This window comes from Helicoverpa zea, chromosome 17, assembly GCF_022581195.2.
Source record: "Helicoverpa zea isolate HzStark_Cry1AcR chromosome 17, ilHelZeax1.1, whole genome shotgun sequence".
Lineage (NCBI taxonomy): Eukaryota > Metazoa > Arthropoda > Insecta > Lepidoptera > Noctuidae > Helicoverpa > Helicoverpa zea.
Genome location: NC_061468.1, coordinates 3,419,207 through 3,438,516, shown reverse-complemented (window position 1 = coordinate 3,438,516; position 19,310 = coordinate 3,419,207). Strand labels below are relative to the sequence as shown.

Here is a 19,310-nt window from a genome sequence, read left to right as displayed (position 1 = left end):
CATTATAGAAATATTCAACAATATAAAGAAATAAATAAATAACCATTATGTCGATTAATGTCCACATAATTAAATAATTGATATTAAAATACTAATGAAAAATAAACTAAGCAGTAAAGTAATCCTATAAAATAATAGGATAATCGTTAAATGGCCAATAAAATGAGTGATGCTTCTTAATAAATACAGATATGTCTATTCAAAACCACAATAGTTGTTTTTTAACTACCGTGAAATCAATTAGATATTGTAAATAACAGACTTTAATCGGATTAATCAAAATCTCACATACAAAACTATGTATATGTTTGTAAACGGCTAATATGTTACACAATACCAAAAGTTAAAAAACATTTGTTTCCTTATACTTGAACCTGTTTATATTTACAGAATTAAAATTTCCGACTAATTTCGACGTCTGTTAGTGAACCAATATTAACTATTCAATGATGATTGTAAACAAATGTTGACAAAAACTTAGATTTTTCTCAAGCTATAAGAATGATCAATTTGCCACTTTCATTCTGACTTTCAAAACAGCTGATATTTAACCCAATTTCTTAGTTTTAATTCCGTTTTCAAACAAATCGAAATCATTTATCTCACTTCTGCAGCCCCACCTACATAGACAACACAGTAGACATGATGGTGACAGCCAAACGCATCCTCTGGGGCAAGTTCATCAACAGCGGCCAGACATGTATCGCTCCCGACTACGTTCTATGCACCAAGGAGGTGCAGGACAAGTTCATAGCGGCCGCCAAGAAGGTCCTCAACGAGTGGTATGGAACCGACCCTCAGAAGTCACCGGATCTCGCCAGGATTATTAATAGCAGGCATTTTAGGTGAGTAACAAGAACTTTTAAAAAAATCTTTACAGGCAGTATGTAAAACTGTGAAAATAAATTACTGATCAAATTAAACATAGTCTAGCCTGCATTTATGAAAACTTAGTAGCTCTTTTTTTTTTTTCGATTCGACTGATTTTTTTCATTGAAGCCTAAAAATTTGTGTTAACTTTGACTACAAAGATTTTCTTTATACCTTCTATTATATCCATTAAGTCTGCTTTTAATAAACTCATGTCATATGTTCTCCTTCCAGCCGTCTCCAAGCCCTAGTCGACGCCAGCAAAGATAAAATCGCTATCGGAGGGTCGTACGACGCGAACGACAAGTTCATTGAGCCAACAATTCTCACCAACGTTGTGGCCTCAGACAAAATCATGCAGGATGAAATCTTTGGACCCATCCTCCCTATTGTACCCATTGAAAACGCTTTCGAAGCAATTCAATTTATCAACGAGCGGTAAGTTAATTTAACCAATTATTTTAAGCTGGCAATACTTATTTCGTGATTTTGAAACGTCATGGGATTGGTTAGGGTTGCCAATCAGGAAGGAAATGCATCTTTACCTGAGCAATTGGGGAAATTTTGCTTAAATCCTGGCAACCCTATCTATAGCTTATTTTTTTGTCGCTTGAAGCGGCCGCGCTAAGAATCGCGTCGCCTGGTCGTGCGACCAAGCGACCAAATTAACGCAATCGGCTCGCTTGATCGCTGGTCAGAAGGGTGTGATTTTTTTTAAGTCAATGAACAAGTCTACTTTGTCTTTGTGATATTCTCAAACTATACAATATTTTTGGTACCTATATTTTTCTGTTTATTTGAGTGTTAGACTTTGGTGTGAACCTACCTAATACTACATAATATTATGTTCATTGTTTAGCACCAAGTAGAAACAATGAAATTATATATTTCCAAAACTTTTTGGGCGTTGTGTGTGTGTGTCTCCTCTGAGTGTGTATTTTATACATATTTACATTACTCTTAAACGTGGGATTTCCATTTATTCATTAGAATCATTTAAAGAGGTTTAACATTATTACCCATTATATTAAGTTTTTCACAAAAGAATAGCGAGTATTTCATAGAACTACATTACTTTGCATAAATATTCCAATGATAAAAATACATACATAACTTTCATAAATTCTAGTCGCATCCCGGGATAAGTATTCAAACCTCATTTCTCCATTGAGTGCACAATTTACATTGATGTCACAAAATAATGTATACATGTCGACTCATTACTACCAAATATCCATATAAAATCGATTCTCTCTGGAACTGGAATCGATTAGGCGATAATCTTCGCTCACACCGAATCGACTAAATTTCAAACCGACGAGTATTCAAAATTGGAATGTGTTTGTGTGGTTTGCCAAAATGTAGACTAAAAAGAAGAAAAAAGTATTTATCTTAAACATTTTAGTCGATTCAAATTTAGAATGGTATCGTCATTAGACTGCAGCGTTCTGTCTTTCTGCCCATCGGGAAGCATGGAGGCGAGGCCACAAAGTGAAACGTATAAACTTTTCAGGGAACATCCGTTAGTGCTATACGTGTTCAGCAATCAAACCAACATACAAAAGTTGTTCACTGAACAGACCCGGTCTGGCAGTATCAGTATGAACGATACTATCATGTTTTACGGCGGTAAGGAGAATACATTACGATTGGCTGTTTGTAATGATAAATAAAACTATTTTATATAATTATTTTTAGATAAAAAAATGGCAAGTGTGAAGTGTGGTAGTAAAAAATATTGTTCTAAATAAGTTATTTCGATTATTCGACTAACAATATCGATGTATCAATTAGTCAAATCAAATCGATATCCCAGAAATTGCCTTAATGTCAACAAATAAAAATCTCTTGGATTTTAGACTTACAAGACCTCCATATTCAGAAGAAACTACAATTTGCCTCGATAGCAATAATAATGGAATAATCCGTCCATCTAAATTAGCCCCGAAATATAATGCGTAAGTTACTAAATAAACGCTAACTCACTGATCTGCACTTGATCAAAAATCTACATCACAATTTTGTACAGTATAGTAACGGCCTTTTCCAATATTCTGTCCATCTGTGAATCTGCTTACTTTGATAGAAATTTGACAGCCCTTATATGGGGCTTATGTCAAATTCCGATCTCTAGTAAGAATATAATTGATTAGATAGATTGAATATTGGAAAGGCCGTAAGTGCACTGAGATTTTTTACGATAAGAATTCGCTACAGAACCACACGAGCTATTTGTCCTAAATTCACGTTCGAAAATATAATTGGCAATAATTAAAATCGTTTTATATGTTATTGCAAACAGCTATTGGGATAAGTTGGTACATTGGCTTGGGTATTTCTTTCAAGGTTTGGTTAGATGGATTCACAATATGGAAGTCAACAAATATTGTACTTTTGCTGTGCTAGACCATATTTTATCAAGTAACGATTTTTTTTTCTGTGTCGACTAACTGATTATTTATTTGATGAAAGTAAACAACTAACTCATATTTTGCATAAATATTAAGTGGACCAGTATTGATACATAAAATGGTTTTTAATAAATCCCACTTTTGAAAATCCCAACAACCAACAACCAACCAACAACCGTCTACTCCAATGTCCCTCACATCGCACAGATTTCCCTCATTCCTCTTTTTTTGTCCAATCTATTCTTTTATGGAACAAGTTGCCCTCGGAAATTAGGATGATTAATAGCCGATTGACTTTCAAATTGAAGCTTCGTGAGTATCTTCACCAGAGTTTGCAGAATTGACACAACTGTGCATTTGATTTTGTGTTATTTATATATGTATTAAAGTTTATTTAATATTATATATATATGTGTATGTATAATAAGTCTATGTACGTTTATATATTTTCGATTTGTCTCATATACATATTTAGTGCACCTGCCATGAAATTTCTCCTCCACCTAAAGGTTGACTGGTAGAGAACGCCTAAGGCGTTAAGTCCGCCTTTGTACATTGTTTTTTTGTAAAATGTGTGCAAAAAGTATAATAAATAAATAAAAATAAAATAAAATCATAAAAATAAATATGACATAATTTTTTAGGATAAATAATAATGTTCCAAATCTCAATGGTCTAGCAGGGAAAGTATAACGTTTATTCCATAAAAAAACATGTGGTTGTGCATGTCGCGGTTTCTATGGTATGGTGACGGTATGGTGATGGACGGTGGTGATACTCTAAGATGCTCGATAAAATTTACAATTTCTATTGTGTAAATATTTCAGTTAATTAATTATTGTTGCTACAAAACTTGACTAAAAGTTTATATTTTGGTTTCTGTCAAAGTTGCCAACATTAAAAAAAATTACAGTATTAATTTAAAATAGAAAGTCTGTCAACCAATCTTATCAAGGGGTATCTGATTGCCCAGGAGCTCAGATAAGCAGTCGCTCCATGTAAAACACTGGTACTCAGCTGCATCCGGCCAGACTGGAAGCCGACCTCAACATAGTTGAGGAAAGGCCGGCAAATGATGACATGATGATACAACTTTGACGGAAAACAACTAGCAATAAAACCTAGAATATTCTGTAGTAAATAATAGCCTGTGGGGTGGAGGTCTGACGTATTCTGTTGTATGTAGAGAGAAGCCGCTAGTGCTGTACGTGTTCAGCAAGAGCAAGCAGGTTCTGTCCAGTATAGTGGACAACACTAGTAGCGGAGGGATGTGCGTTAACGATACCATGATGCACATGGGAGGTTTGGATATATTCTACTTATTTATTTTTATTTGCGTACAGGATTAAAGTTCTGGCAAAATATGTCTCTTCAGAGTGAATGATGTGCCTTTTTCCTTGAAATACCTTTTTGTTTTATTTCTAATAGTTCATTAGAACAAGTATGGAAAATCGCACATCATATAACAATGCAAACAAGGCTCAACCTATATATTTAGCAACAAAAGCATTTGAACTCAAAAGAGAAATATTTGACTTGTACTTTTTCTAGCTTTTTTAACTGCTAGACTTTCTAGAATCTTCCTTCTATCTATTTATTAAAAGCATGAACTATAGCATGATCTGTCTGTACATATTTACTTTAATTATAATTTGTGTTGTAAATTATTTATTAAAAAGACCGGTACTTCTGAGATTTTTATTTATTTTTCGATTTATTACTTTACTGTTTATGAATACCAATACATTTCAATGGACCATTGTTGTCGTAAAAAATACTTTATGAAAAAATCTCACCAGTACCAAGACAATAAAAACCCGACCTTATTTACCTACTAATAAAACTCATTATAACAGTTGAGACGCTGCCGTTCGGCGGTGTGGGCGCTAGCGGCATCGGTGCCTACCATGGCAAGAAGACTTTCGACACGTTCACACACAAGAAGAGCTGCCTCATCAAGAACTTCTCGCCTATTGGAGAGAAGCTCGCTTCGTAAGTAGACTTGACAAACTTATTATGGTTATTCTAGGAATATAATCAAAGAAGAAGTAACAACTTATCCGGCAGTATATAAATTAGCCTAATCCAAAAAAAAACTAAAACGGCATCCAGAAGTGGTACATTAACCAGAAAGACATAAAACAAAAAAAAATAAGACACTATATTTTCCTACATTATTATCACAAACAGTAGTATAATTTCAACAGTTTTATTTTTCATGTCGTTGTAGATTTAAACCCAAGAATCAATCAGTTCAAATCATAATTTTGAAAGATTTTTTCATATAGTTGCATAGTCTTAATACACAAGAACCAATGCAGTACTAAATTTAAAGCAAACTGCACTACGAATAGCAAGAATTTACATTAACTATAAGCACTCTTATTTGTTCATTCCAGTGGACGTTACCCGCCGTACACCGACGGCAACTTGAACTTCATCACCACACTCATGCGCAAGCGCTTCGGCCCCTCCCTCAAGTTCGTGCCGTATTTACTGGCGTTCGCGCTCGGTGCCGGCCTGTCTTACGGCATCTTCGCCTGGCAAAAGGTAAAGAAGTGATTTTGTAATGGGTTAGTTGGTAAATCGGCTTGTTTGTATTATTCTTTGGAACTTTTTGGTATTATCATTCAGTTTTTCTTTGAAAACTGATGCGATATTGTAGCATATTTATTTAAATCTTAATATGCTCTGTTCTTATACAACATTTTGTCACCTATCTGTAATAGAGTAGGGATGATAAAAAATATCGACATTTCCCTTGCTTTTCATTTTATACCTACTGACGATTATTTTATTGTATAGGTATCGATAACTTAGTGCAAAGTCGTCGCTGATTCCATAGACTTGAACATGTTCCTAAGAGTTTTACAACATGCCCAACACAATATTCGGTGACATACGGTGCCATAAATAAAATTGAGATTATAGTAGCCAAAAACATTCCATAAAAGTTTAAGTTATTTTGAAACAGTAATTCCCCTTTATTTGTTTACAGGCGTAGTTAATATCAGTATTTTAAGGTAAAGATAAACTGCCGTGTTATTATTATTATATATTATACCTAATATCAAAGTGTAAAATAACTCAAATTGTTAAACATTTGTGCGTAATAAGATGTAACTTACGTATGATTCCATAAAAATCTTTAAGACATTATTTTATTGTTTTATTTCCCCGATTTCTATCAAAATGTAAATAGTAATGTACTTTTAAATAGCACTGTAATTCCAAATAGTGTCCCCATGAAAAGTGTGAGAAATAGTTAACACATACATTCTCTGTTAATTATAAAGATCACTATTAATTTATTAATACAATATTCGAATACATTTATAACTGAATAATGTAGACTTGAAAGTGTTCGAATCACATACCAAAATTAGCACTGCCAATCTTATCAAATATCAATTCATCTTTAGTCGAATAAAATAAATCGACTATTCTGGGCCAACAAACATTGGAATGTTTGAGTTATAAAATATAACTAGTGAAGTATATTAAAATACCCAAAGAATGTACTACTCTTTCTTTCTACTTAATTAATTCAATTAGATATTAACACAAATTACCGCAAGCTCAATATATCATCTTGATCGTGGCGTGCTCTATGGCACAATTTCCAATACTTTTTAATCACAACCAACCAACCAACATCAATTTTATAACTGGCAAGGCCAATGCAAATTAAATAACGTAGATTTATTTCACTACGATACCGCGGGCAATTAACTGCAGACCTATTTTTGAACACATTAACGAGGCGTAGAAAATATTATTTATTAAGATTTTATGATTTAGGTATTTATTTATTATTAAGATAAACTAGTTTTTACCGAACTCTCTTTTATGTAATAAGCACGTCGTTCTTTAGCATGGCTAGAAATATATACTACGGACCGTAAAAATTAAACAAAAAAAAACTTGCTTCGAATGACCTTGAAACAACATGAACGAAATAAGATGCACCAAATGAATTAATTTGATGCAAATATGCGCATATAAATTGATACAATATTACCTAATCTACTGATAGAATCTACACTACGACTGGTAGCGGGAAATTCAAAATAAAATAGTTTTTGAATGTTCTACCTGTAAAACTACATTTAAGTAAACCCAAGTGCTCAATAGCAGTCGATCACTATGTCATACACAGATAGGGCTGCCATCCGTCCGGGTTTCCCCTCGTTTTGGATTTGTCCTCGTTCGGAGGCCGTCCGGGCGGGGTTTCAAGAAGTGTCCGGGGAAAACCCGGACACTTTTCGTAAGGAAGCACCTCATTGAATTTAAGTATATGTTAATAGTAAATAGACTACAAATTAGGTATTATTTTGTATTAAAAAAATCGTACTCGTTCGGGGAAAAAATGCGATTTACGCCAAATGTCCGGGTTTTTTTAATGTTTGTCCGGGTTTGGCGAAATTCGAGATGGCAGCCCTATACACAGACAATGTTCACAAAAACATCTATATCACATTCCTTCATTATATTATTTTTATACAAAATGTATTAATTACCTATGTCAATTTTCCATTTCAGATGAACTCGGAAGAGTAGAGAGCTGACTGAAGCGGCATCAGACAGGATTGCTGCAAAACTATTGTGATAATGTTCTAGAGTTAAATACTACAAAACTGGTTATAGAGAATAATCCTAACAATACTGTAATTTGTTTTTGTTTTCACAATATTATGTATCGATATCGTTATACGTAATTTTGGTGAGACATATTGAGTGAGACTCTAATTTATACATTTTATCTATAACATTGTTCTTTCAGTTGATATCCACAAAGTCTATATTATACAGAAATATTCAAGCACTTTAAACTATTGGGCTTTATAGGAGTAAACTATGTGCCTTCTCTGTAGAAGTAGGTGATAGCACACTTAGGTGATCTAACCACAAAGCAATATTAGTCTTAATTTATTACTTTACATACATAATATATTTTGCCATGACGTTTACGTATTCTCGTGCAATTATTGTCTTAATTTATATATGAAGGATATATGCATTTATTTTTATACACTTTTTGTAAGCCAAGTTTTTTCCGTTTGGCAAGCAATTTAGGGAATGTTAGCATGCAGTGTAAGATTCAAATCACTTGCCAAACACGCTTGGCTCCTTTTTTACTGCATTCCGTTGGCTTGATAAGTATATTTCGAATAAGTATTTATTGCATTTATTAATCACCGCGGAATCTATGTTTATTTAGGCTGGCAAGCCTTCTTGTTTTTTTACAATGTCATTAAAATATGAAGAAGATACTTATTTTATTAAAATATGGTCAATAATTATACAAACAATATGAATTTACACGTTCTTTTAGCTGTAGTGGAAGCTTATTAAAAAATTACGTTAATTACTTCATATGTAATTTGCAATTGTGACTGTAAACTGTAATTGGAATACCTAGTAGTTGTTATAAGTTATAAAGTTTACGTTATTCTCGTCCTAAGCATTAAAAATGTAAGGTTGTTGGATTCTACGTGTATTTGTAATGTAAATAAAAGGGAACAATGGATCAGAGACAAACACGTTTATTTTTTTCTCCACATCTTATCCTATCCTCAATTTTTTTTTTAAATCAGGGACAAAAACTCTAGCTAGGTAGGTACTAATCTAGAGTACGAGACCACAAACGTTATTATATACGCATATTTCTTGTAAAAAGTTAATTATTGAGATTGATTATTTGAGAAACCGGTTGAATGCAGAATTGTTTAGTATGAAGTAAGTGGGTATCTACGTACTTACATAGATATTTTTCAGTCGCCTCACTACATAATTCATGAATACTTCCTGTAACTAAAACAGACACCTCAACTAATACATGCCTAGTAAGTAAATGCGAAAGTGACTGCTGAAATGTTGAGCCAATGTGAATGAATTAGTATGGGACTTTTTTATTTGGATTTCTTAGAAGTTTTACTTAAGTATTTGAACGAAAATGAAACCGTAGAGTGCAGCAAGTTTTCAATAAAGCAACTCAGCCGCGGGTTTTGTTTTTTTTTTGCATTACCTACCTATATTCAAAGGTGAATGACTAAGAAGCAATACAAAAACTAAAATCGAGGAGTAACCAACGGCCAACGGAGATAACAACTATGACGACATGCATAGGTAGTAAATAAATGTTTGAAGATTGATGATAAATAAATTAAAATAGCTATTTGATTTCGTCATATCTACACAGACAGAAATATGCAAAAAACGTAAAAATAACTATATATTAATATTTTACTTTATTAGTTGAGTTAGCGGTCTTATTCTAGCATTACCTACATTTTTTTGACCTTAAGAGCACCGTTAGCTCTAAGTACATACGTATGACCTCATAGTTCCTGCTGACGGTGTCAACTAGTTTATTTATATCCATGCGGTCATTTTCACGTACAAACCAATGATTACACGATGGCAATGAGCCTTTACAAAACATTACATCATTGCAATAATCTCCTAAAATACGAGTAAAGAAGAAAAGGAAAGAACACAATGATCAATCCCATTCAGTATTTCGTGTTACTTTTAGTTATATACTTTATTCAATTTTATAACTTAATATTACGTAGGAAAAATAGAATACACCCTAAATACCAGATATTCTCAATATGGAACTGTATAAAATCTACTGAAACCTTAAAATAAAAATTCTGTAAAAACCTTGTTTATTTTTAGTATTTTTACTCTGCACGCAAAATCATATGTTTGGGATGTGTATCCGAATTATAGAAATGTCAAAACATTCATTATTTTTACATGGCAACTGCGTATATTAATGTAAATACGTTTTATTCTTTAACTCTTCTCTTTATTGTTATTATATTATCACTTTGTAGTTACAGGTATGCTCTGGTGTAATATTTGCTTTTCCTGTAAAATATTATTTTGCTTGAGAAAAACCTGGAATGAAATAAATTGTTGAACCTTTTTCTAGTGTTGCAACATTAGAGACTTACGAACGAAAGTGCTTGTGATGAGCAAAGACGATTAAAAAGTGTCGATAAGCCAATATTCTGCAGAAATTAGCCACAATCTTCAGGTATCTACAAAATATAATAAATAACACCCTCGCATGTGAGGGTACTATGTGGTGGTGCTGTACTTCTTCCGCTAGTTCAGGTGCTTATTCACATTTGAGGGCTTGTCTGACTACTCCCTACCCATAATCCTATACGGCGGCCATATTTATAAGTCATGAAAGGCGTTGACGCTCGACACCATCATAATTATTTGCGTTGTATTGTTTCACAGGACCGATGGCTGCGATACGCAAAAAATTAGTGATCGTCGGTGACGGTGCGTGTGGTAAAACATGCCTGCTCATCGTATTCAGCAAAGATCAGTTTCCGGAAGTGTACGTGCCGACTGTGTTCGAAAACTACGTCGCCGACATCGAGGTGGACGGCAAGCAGGTTGAGCTCGCGCTGTGGGATACGGCCGGCCAGGAAGACTACGACAGGTTGAGGCCGCTGTCGTACCCCGACACTGACGTGATCCTCATGTGCTTCTCGGTGGACTCGCCCGACTCGCTCGAGAACATCCCGGAGAAGTGGACTCCCGAGGTAAAGCACTTCTGCCCTAACGTGCCTATCATTCTAGTGGGCAACAAGAAGGATCTGCGCAATGACCCGGCCACGATTAATGAACTTCGCAAGATGAAGCAGGAGCCGGTGAAGCCTCAGGAGGGCCGAGCCATGGCAGAAAAGATTAATGCGTTCGCGTATCTGGAGTGCTCTGCCAAGAGCAAGGAGGGAGTGCGCGAGGTGTTCGAGACGGCGACCCGTGCTGCATTACAGGTCAAAAAGAAGAAGAAGACTAGGTGTTCCCTGCTGTAATTGTGCTGTTGTCGGGAGAACTCTGATTTATGAATTGTTCGCATACTGCCTGATAACTTAGTTTGAAACGACTCGGACTGTGCAGCAGTCGCGAGGTCGGCCACACAGTGCTTCCTTCCGATACTGACTGCTGACGCGAAGTCGCGGCCCGCGTCGCACGCACACTCACTCAGTATTTGTGTGGCTACTCTTTCACAATTGGTACTTTGTATATTTTATAGATTATCTATAAAGAGTAAGCGTAAATGCCTTAACAAAAGTAGTCGGGGGCATGTGGACCTCCCGTCTCCGGCAGGGCCACTGGAATTTTTCATGCTATAATATCACGTTATATAATCGAGTAGCATTTCTTCTACATATAGATTATTCCTCGACCGGTGGCATCTCACCGAGACTTGTTTAGTTTGGTATTTTGTATTTTAATTTTTCAATAAAATAGTGGTGTATAAATTGTGTAGGATGTTTATTTGACACGGAGCGTGAGCCCCACTCTCATCTAAGTGCCTGTCAGCTAGACACGTCTCTGAGACGTCCAATCTGATTCTGTAGGGCAGTTGTATTGTAATCTATTGTTTGTGTGAAATCATAACTTCCTAATATAATTTATTAGTAATAAAGGAACCCCATGTCAACAATTCTTAACTAGACTCTTTTTGACTTTTTATAAAATTTTAATGCAGCATTTATAAAGCAAAGGTGTTTAGAATGGGGGATATTTAAGTTAATATGATCATTTATGTTATGTTTCATTAGTCTTGTAAGTACAAAATTATCGTCAAATATAATTAACAACAAAATAATTATTAGATTTCCTTTAATATAATTTAAGATATATTATTTTGGATTTATTCCAATTACAAATTTATTAACCAATAACATGGAAAGTTTCAATTTAGGTATTCCTTGACATTTTAAGTAGTTGTAGCGGGTTGAACCGACGTCGCGGCGCCTGCATAAACTGCTTCTGCATGTAGTTAGCGGGGCTGCGGTAGGGGACAGCCATGCCGTCGGGCAGCTGGCGCTCGGGGCCGCGCAGCTCGGGCGCCCAGTCCGCGTACAGGAGCGTGTCCACCACGCACAGGTGCTCCACCAGCGCCGGGGTCAATATGTACAGCGTCTCCCTCTCGAAGTCCACGCCGCGGACCAAACCTGTACAAATACATATTACAGTAACTGCTTGAGTATGTCACGTTTCTTAGTTATCATATTTAATCAGCACTTTATTACACTTATTGATAACACATTTTACGATATTAATTATATTTATATGCATACCTCATATGATATTTGTTTGAAATTACATTATATTCTATATGAGTAAACTGCATATTTTGATTGTTGAGAATTTGTTTGCTTATAGAACATTGCACCTACTTCAGTGATAAATTGTTAGCTATATTATCCAAATCAAATTTATTCTCAAATTAAGGGGACAACCCCATTTATTATATTGAAATACAAATATTATGGTCAATTCATGTATATCAATTTTCCTGATATGTTTATAAAAAGTTATTATGACTTGCCGAAAGTTACATTATTTTTCTCAGTTTTGAATACTATTTTGTTAAAAAAAGCGTAAGTTACCGTTTCCATGGCATAACACTGTGTTATCATCCAGAGTAAACACTTTCCCCTTATCAGCTGTACCGAGTTGACAAAGCGCTACTATTTTTCCGTTGATCACCTTCAGTACTGCTTCATTTGCAACTTTCACGTTCGTTATTACGTTCAAGTCCGACAAGCTTAGCCTAGAACAAGAAAAACATACTTTAGTGATGATTTCAATGCTAAAGCTAGTTCCCTATACACATACATGAAGTTTGTTTACTTGTAAACAGTATGTACCTATATTGCCGGTAAGCCACTTGTTGCTCTAGTAGAGAGATGACGTAGCATTACAAATGGAAGAAGGCTAGTGCATTACAATACTAAGAACTTTTATGTAGCGATAAACATTGTCATATGAAACAAGAAAATATTCCAGCTCAGCTCTAAAATTACAAGACTTTCATAGAACCTGAAATGATAACTGAGCCGCTGATTGATTAACGAGCCATTGTTAGCCTTCGCGTGAATCACTCAATTCCCGGACAAACATTATCTTATTACTCATAATTGTGGCACAGTTATTGTGATAATCGAACATGTCATTCATAACAATCCACCAAATGAAATAATCAAAATATAAGAATGGAAAATCCCATGAAATGCGCTACCCCGTCCATTTATTTTTGTTACATAGCATGACTGTAGTTTATGACCGGTTATATAAACTTTGGCTTAGATGTGTAACTGTGAAACATCCTATTTTACTGCTCAAGAACTAGCATCAGTTTTCCGTGCAATACTACAAGAATGCACTTATATCTGAAATTCCACGAATGCGTGATATTTTCCAATGACTTGTAGGCCAAGGTGGACAATGAATCATAAGCGATAAGCTACGGGGAGCCACGGCAGTTGACGGCAGACTACTCGAGACTCAACCAGCATCTAGTGTTGCCGGAAATAGCACCGGATCGTGAAATCGACGAAACAGATGGAGGCATTTATCGAGCAAACTAATGGTAAATATTGTTTCTCGCTCACACCCACGCAGGTGATGCAGTCGAGTGCTCTAGGCGGTCTCACATACGTGACCGTGCGCGTATGTCTGACTTGGTGTTGCCTACTATTGCAAACTATTAGGTACTCAAGATACTATTAAAACTGACTACTATTATGAATCTACATACACTACTATTTATGAGGTAGTTTTGAACTACTGACTTTGACTGAATGAGGTAATGGAGGAACCATGAAGCCGATTTAAAGGAATTTTTCAGTGTTAAATAGCCCATGTAGCGAAGACTTCATCCGGGTGCGCAAAATAGTTTTCACAAGACACGGGTGTAACAGCTGGCAGTGTGAGTTACTTATGCAAATACTGTGGGATATTTGAATATCGTTTTTACTATAAGCGAATACTATAATATAGTGTAGGTCTTCTAGTGATTCTACATTTCATACGCGGAAAAACTATCACTCTGAAAAACTTGGGTCCTCAATCCAGACTCTTGCATAAAGTAACTAATTCTACTCTATTATAAAAAGTGGTCTTAAAAAAGTACCTGTTGTAGTCCTAGGTCTAAACAACCGTCGAACAAAGTTAATGCTCTAAACCTAATACTATAAGTTCGGCCATTCAGAGAATGCGTTCCTGACACGTCGCGATTGAACTGACGACGTAACTTTGCAATGGCGTTGCAGTTACGATAAAAATATTTTTGCTGGTTGTTTACCGTTTTAACAATTGAGGAGCATTAAAACAACATTATTATATCAATAATCAATGAATGTAGTTACGTCGTCAGTTCAATCGCGACGTGTCAGGAACGCATTCTCTGAATGGCCGAACTATATATAAGTGCGGTAGTTTTTAAAACCACGTTTTATTTCTGTAACTGGGTTAAGAAAACTTTAAAGCCCCTATTTTTTTTCATTATATAACAACAATTTAATGAATTCTTTAAATGAGCGCAAGTATTAGTTTACCGTCCTAAACGTAACAAAATCAAATCTACCCTACTCAGACATTACTGAATTGAGGGCCCAACGAGATCTGATTTAAAAAAAACAAGCTTATAAAAGCGTCTTAAAAAATACTCCAGTTGGTACTTTCTGACGATATACGATACCACTTTATGCAACAGTCTGGAATCCAGATCCAGACCCAGCACACTAGCTGAAAGAAACAGGGTAAGTTAGGGCCTGGATTTAAAATAAACTATGTACACACGCCAGCAGGTCAACCTGCCCGAATCTGTCAAATTTTAACAATCGAACATTTTAACCTTCCACTAATGTGATAAGGTTGAAAGACTGTAGTACAGTACGGCCGAAATAACATGTTATGGCGAATGTCATATTAGGCTGCACTGAACAGTCGTTTTTGAGAATAACATACTGCAGTCAATGGGCTAAGTTCAGAGTCACTGTAATGTAATTTCTGTTAAAATGTACCGATACTTACTCGTACGGCTTTATCGCCAGTAGCAGGGCTCCCTTGTGAATATTTATCAGTTCACCGAAGTACGCCAAGAAGTTCAAATATCTCAGTTCCTTCGGTGAACATGCCGTGTTATGTTTATCTGCGCCCTCAACATGTTTAGTTAGGATGAAAGTATAATCCAACTTAGGGATCTCAACATTCCTGAAGAAGCGTTCATGTTGATAGTTTCCAAACATTTCTCGCACTGCTTCTGGTTTCAGATGGGTGTCAAAGCGTTTTTTAGCGACCTTGCTGTCTATTTGCAGCAAGAAGGTTGGTTGTGCCTTCATGATAGTAAGCAGGAGGAACTTGAGTCCCATCTGTGTGCACATGCCCATTGTATTGATGATCCAGGGCATGGAGCTGTATTCCCCGTGAGAGAGACAGTGCATAAACAGCTTATTGATCGCAGAGACAAAGCGATCAACGTTGTCCATCGTGCTGATCATGCCAATGTTCAGCGTCCTGGAAATAAAGACATTGGTTAAAGTTTGTGTTACTTGGAGTTCAACTTAAATACCTACAATAAATATGTCTACTAGTTTATTTTATTAATAATTAAGGAGATACATACATTTCAGGTTTCTTCAAATGTGTATAATTGGGGCCAAGGAGTGGCTTGTCAACTATAGTGACAGACACATTTCCTGCCACTGTGAACTCCGGCTGTCCTGGGTCCAAGTCGATGACCAAAACTGGTCCGTTGGCCAGCATACGGTTTATGAAGTATCTCAGGAAAGTGGACTTGCCCAATCCTTTGCCACCGCACACAATCCCCCTGCTGTTCTTTTCTGGAATAATAAAAAAATGTGTTTTGAATTATTTGAATATTTTGGAAATAGTAAAAACATACTGTATAATGACATATAAAGTGATTAAACTTACCAAATCCACAGTTAATCGCCTGATCCCAAGATTCATTTTCTTCAAAGTATCTCCATGGTTGCCTCAGCATGAAACTGCAGCCAAGTTCAGCTGAAATGGCCCTGAGACTGGCATGTGACTGATTGCACTTGCTGAACAAGTCCATGTTGGCATTGTTCTCAACAAATTCCATCTTTAGATCATTCAGTTTTGACAGACTAATAATACCATCATATAATCCCAAAGTGGTGACAATTTCTTCAGCATGTCGCACTAACAAACCTTCCGAAGTCAGCTTCCGGAACATTCCATAATAATTATTTGGAGTTTCAATGGTTCTCAAGCATTGAGCAAAATTATTGTTTGGGGCATAAAGATCTACCTCTTCCTTCAAAATATGCCCAAAAACTTCAACTGTGCCTCCAATAGGTTTCACTTTGAGTTTGCCGTTGATATACAGCTCTGCTGGATGTTTCAGTACAAGAATGTAACAATTTCTGCCAGAGTATACTTTGATCGGCTTAACTGCTTCTTCTTCTAGGTCATTTTCCATGTCTATTTCTGTCACCAGAGTGGTGTCATCATCAGCACTACTAGAAACCTTGCAAACAGTTTCTGTAGATTCATCAGCATCATCATCATCATCTTTTAGTTCTTCAACGTCTTCATCTCCTGTTTCTGGTATTAAGCTGGCTGTGTCGTCAACAGCCATGTCACCATCCGTTGAGAATAAATCGGTATAATTTGCGCAGTGGACAATATCTTGTATTTGTTTGACCGTAGGATGCTTGTAGTCATCTACGATGTCACTGAGCTTCTGTTCAGGCATGTCCTTTACAGTTATTGAAACAAATGGAGATGATTCAGTGGCACTCGCAGTATTCTGTGCTGTATTACTGTCTGATATATTTTCATCTCCATCGTCATCATCCATAATGTTTAGATCTTTCAAAGTAACAACATTACTGTCACTATCTTGATCTTCGATATCTTTTTTGGTTTGTATATCTTCCTTCAGAGATTTCTTCTTTTGTGGGTCTTCTTCTGATTTTCTCTTTATTCCCCCTTTGTCTTGTTTTTTGATTTCCCTCTTGATTAATTTATCAAGTATTTTGGATGCTAAAGCACCATCAGGGTCAAAGATTTCATTGTCATCAGAGTTTGACTCTGATGATGTTACCTGCAAGCCCTCCAAGAATGACATATCTACGCTTGAGTCACTTAGCTCTATATTTTCTGATACAGATTCAATGCTTGGCGCACTATCAGATGCAGCTTTGTTGTTGCTATCAGAGTTCTGATAAAATTCACTGTCACTGTCTTGATTTGACTCTGATAGTTTAGACTGATCATCACTGAAGTCCGTGTTGGATGTCATATTTACTGATTTAGAAGTACTTGGCCGACAAAGGTCTTCCTCGCCCCCGGAGCTTGTGAGATCAAGGTCAGAAAATCCGCTAACAGACGCAGAATCCTCAGTGCGCCTGTGCGACTCTACTGCGACACTACTATGCTTAATAAGCTCATTGTCGCTCTTCTTATAGCCCTCTAGCATTTGCTTCAGTTGCTTCTTTACCATCTCTTCTGATTTACTATCTCTTTTGGAACTTTGTTTTTTAGAAACATGTGCCTTTTCGAAAAATTCCATCTTTACTTATAACTTTACTCTTAACAAATATATAGATCAATTATAAGTGAAACTGGCACTAAAGTATTTGTATGGTTTACTAGGACCAACAATTTGGCACTCAAAACCACAATTAGAGATGAAATTGAGGAAATAAGGAATATATTTTCAATTTTCACGGTGCGGCAACTATATAGTGTGCAAACAAACGTGTGAAAATCTGTCAAATCTGACGTATAAATCAATACTGAGAGTCGTCCAGAAATTCTATCAAATCAAATTGAATAAAATTTTATTTATTTACAACGCGATCGTCACGGATCATTTCTTATAATTCGAGATTATCACAGTTTGTTAAATATTGTTCAAATGCAGCGAATTTTTCTTGTTAAAACATAGGTTTGACTATCGAAAGATGATCTTGACGTAGTTTGTCGTTCAAAAACTTGTTTGTAAATATGTACCTTACCACCTATATGTAAGTAAATCGATACTGCAGTAAGTTCTGGAAGTTCTGGAACCTCTACAGCTGAATTTTGGAGTGGGGCTAGTTCCTTGTTATTGATCGAGGTGTGCTATAGATGGTCGCAGGTGGTGTAGATATGTGTGGAGCGCAGTTCGCACTGCGCATCTCCCTCGCACAGCTACTTTGTTGCGGTGCATTTTTAACCGACTTCCTAAAAAGGAGGAGGTACTCAATTTTCACCGATTACTCAAGGATGCCTGGACCTATTTGCAAAATTATTATTTTGTTTGACAGAGTACCTATACTTCCCAGGTGGTCCCGTAGTCGTCAAGTCAATACTAAAGCGACATCCAACTGAGGCCCGATTCTCCTAAGTTAATAATCAAAATTGAATCGCAATAGCAATTTTAACCATATCGGGCAGTCTGCTACTAATATAAGACCAATCGTATTCCAACGACATTCGATTGGTTTGCGATTGGTCTGCTATTTTGGTGATTTTGGTCTATGGGTATAGTTATCGGCACGGGTATTGAGCCCTGGGGCCCGATTCTCCTAATTTTACTTAAGTGCCATTCGATTCACGTTCCACTGCGATCCAATCCCGACTCGATTACTATTGAAGCGTATGTAGCATTCCGCTATTTTTTCTTTGAAATAAATGTTTTTATCCTTTTCTGTCATTCAATAATGAATCATTTTGTCTGCAAATGATTTACGATTGCAATATGATTGTAGAGCAAACTACCATATAGACCAAAATCACCAAAATAGCAGACCAATCGCAAACTAATCGAATGTCGTTGGAATACGATTGGTCTTATATTAGTAGCAGACTGCCCGATATGGTTAAAATTGCTATTGGGATTCGATTTCTATTCGATTTTGACATTATTAACTAAGGAGAATCGGGCCCCTGACCTTCACCTGCGCAGAAGCGATTTACAGCCTTATTGCCTTATGTGTACAAAGCGATCCCCACTCTTCTGCCGAGAGCTCAATTTCCGTGCCGATAACTATACAGTAGTTTACAATCATTATTGCAATCGTAAATCATTTGCAGACAAAATGATTCATTATTGAATGACAGAAAATGATAAAAACGTTTTTACAAAGGAAAAATAGCGGAATGCCACATACGCTTCAATCGTGATTGGGGGCACGATCCGCTATTGACTGAGATCCAATCCCGACT

The 19,310-nt window shown here is 36.0% G+C and overlaps 3 protein-coding genes across 8 annotated transcripts in view; 2 read left to right on the top strand and 1 right to left on the bottom strand.

The window, feature by feature from the left end:
* Positions 1 to 8,822, top strand: part of LOC124638003 (aldehyde dehydrogenase, dimeric NADP-preferring) — a 41,532-nt gene extending 32,710 nt beyond the window's left edge. For 2 of the 4 annotated variants that reach the window (XM_047174773.1, XM_047174775.1), the window contains 6 exons: positions 615 to 845; positions 1,105 to 1,308; positions 4,468 to 4,583; positions 5,138 to 5,273; positions 5,681 to 5,831; positions 7,824 to 8,822. In XM_047174773.1, the coding sequence (XP_047030729.1) occupies positions 615 to 845; positions 1,105 to 1,308; positions 4,468 to 4,583; positions 5,138 to 5,273; positions 5,681 to 5,831; positions 7,824 to 7,841 (856 nt within the window). In that variant the 3' untranslated portion in view covers positions 7,842 to 8,822. Of the gene's footprint in view, positions 1 to 614; positions 846 to 1,104; positions 1,309 to 2,383; positions 2,500 to 4,467; positions 4,584 to 5,137; positions 5,274 to 5,680; positions 5,832 to 7,823 lie in introns of all 4 variants that reach the window. The other 2 variants (XM_047174774.1, XM_047174776.1) reach the window with 1 other exon arrangement.
* Positions 8,823 to 10,183: 1,361 nt separating this feature from the next.
* On the top strand, positions 10,184 to 12,001 carry LOC124638005 (ras-like GTP-binding protein Rho1). Of its 2 annotated transcripts, none has more exons than XM_047174779.1 (2): positions 10,184 to 10,329; positions 10,542 to 12,001. In XM_047174779.1, the coding sequence occupies exon 2, from the start codon at positions 10,547 to 10,549 to the stop codon at positions 11,123 to 11,125; it is 579 nt and encodes a 192-aa protein (XP_047030735.1). In that variant the 5' UTR covers positions 10,184 to 10,329; positions 10,542 to 10,546; the 3' UTR covers positions 11,126 to 12,001. The 2 variants fall into 2 exon arrangements, with proteins under 2 accessions (XP_047030735.1, XP_047030734.1); XM_047174778.1 differs by having other exon boundaries at positions 10,216 to 10,409; positions 10,542 to 11,767.
* Positions 11,923 to 17,868, bottom strand: LOC124638002 (polynucleotide 5'-hydroxyl-kinase NOL9). Of its 2 annotated transcripts, none has more exons than XM_047174771.1 (5): positions 16,044 to 17,868; positions 15,733 to 15,949; positions 15,141 to 15,623; positions 12,713 to 12,876; positions 11,923 to 12,274 (listed from the first exon to the last, which is right to left on the bottom strand). In XM_047174771.1, the coding sequence occupies exons 1-5, from the start codon at positions 17,668 to 17,670 to the stop codon at positions 12,018 to 12,020; spliced, it is 2,748 nt and encodes a 915-aa protein (XP_047030727.1). In that variant the 5' UTR covers positions 17,671 to 17,868; the 3' UTR covers positions 11,923 to 12,017. The 2 variants fall into 2 exon arrangements, with proteins under 2 accessions (XP_047030727.1, XP_047030728.1); XM_047174772.1 differs by lacking the exon at positions 11,923 to 12,274 and adding an exon at positions 14,806 to 14,852 and having other exon boundaries at positions 12,743 to 12,876.
* Positions 17,869 to 19,310: the final 1,442 nt, after the last annotated feature.

Coding starts and splice junctions, on each gene's coding strand:
- LOC124638005 (XM_047174778.1), top strand. CDS start 10,376: ATGTGGTGGTGCTGTACTTCTTCCGCTAGTTCAG. Junction 10,410..10,541: donor TACTTCTTCCGCTAGTTCAG/GTGCTTATTCAC, acceptor ATTGTTTCACAG/GACCGATGGCTGCGATACGC.
- LOC124638002 (XM_047174771.1), bottom strand. CDS start 17,670: ATGGAATTTTTCGAAAAGGCACATGTTTCTAAAAAACAAAGTTCCAAA. Junction 15,950..16,043: donor GGCGATTAACTGTGGATTTG/GTAAGTTTAATC, acceptor TTATTATTCCAG/AAAAGAACAGCAGGGGGATT. Junction 12,275..12,712: donor AGTGTTATGCCATGGAAACG/GTAACTTACGCT, acceptor GTATTTGTACAG/GTTTGGTCCGCGGCGTGGAC.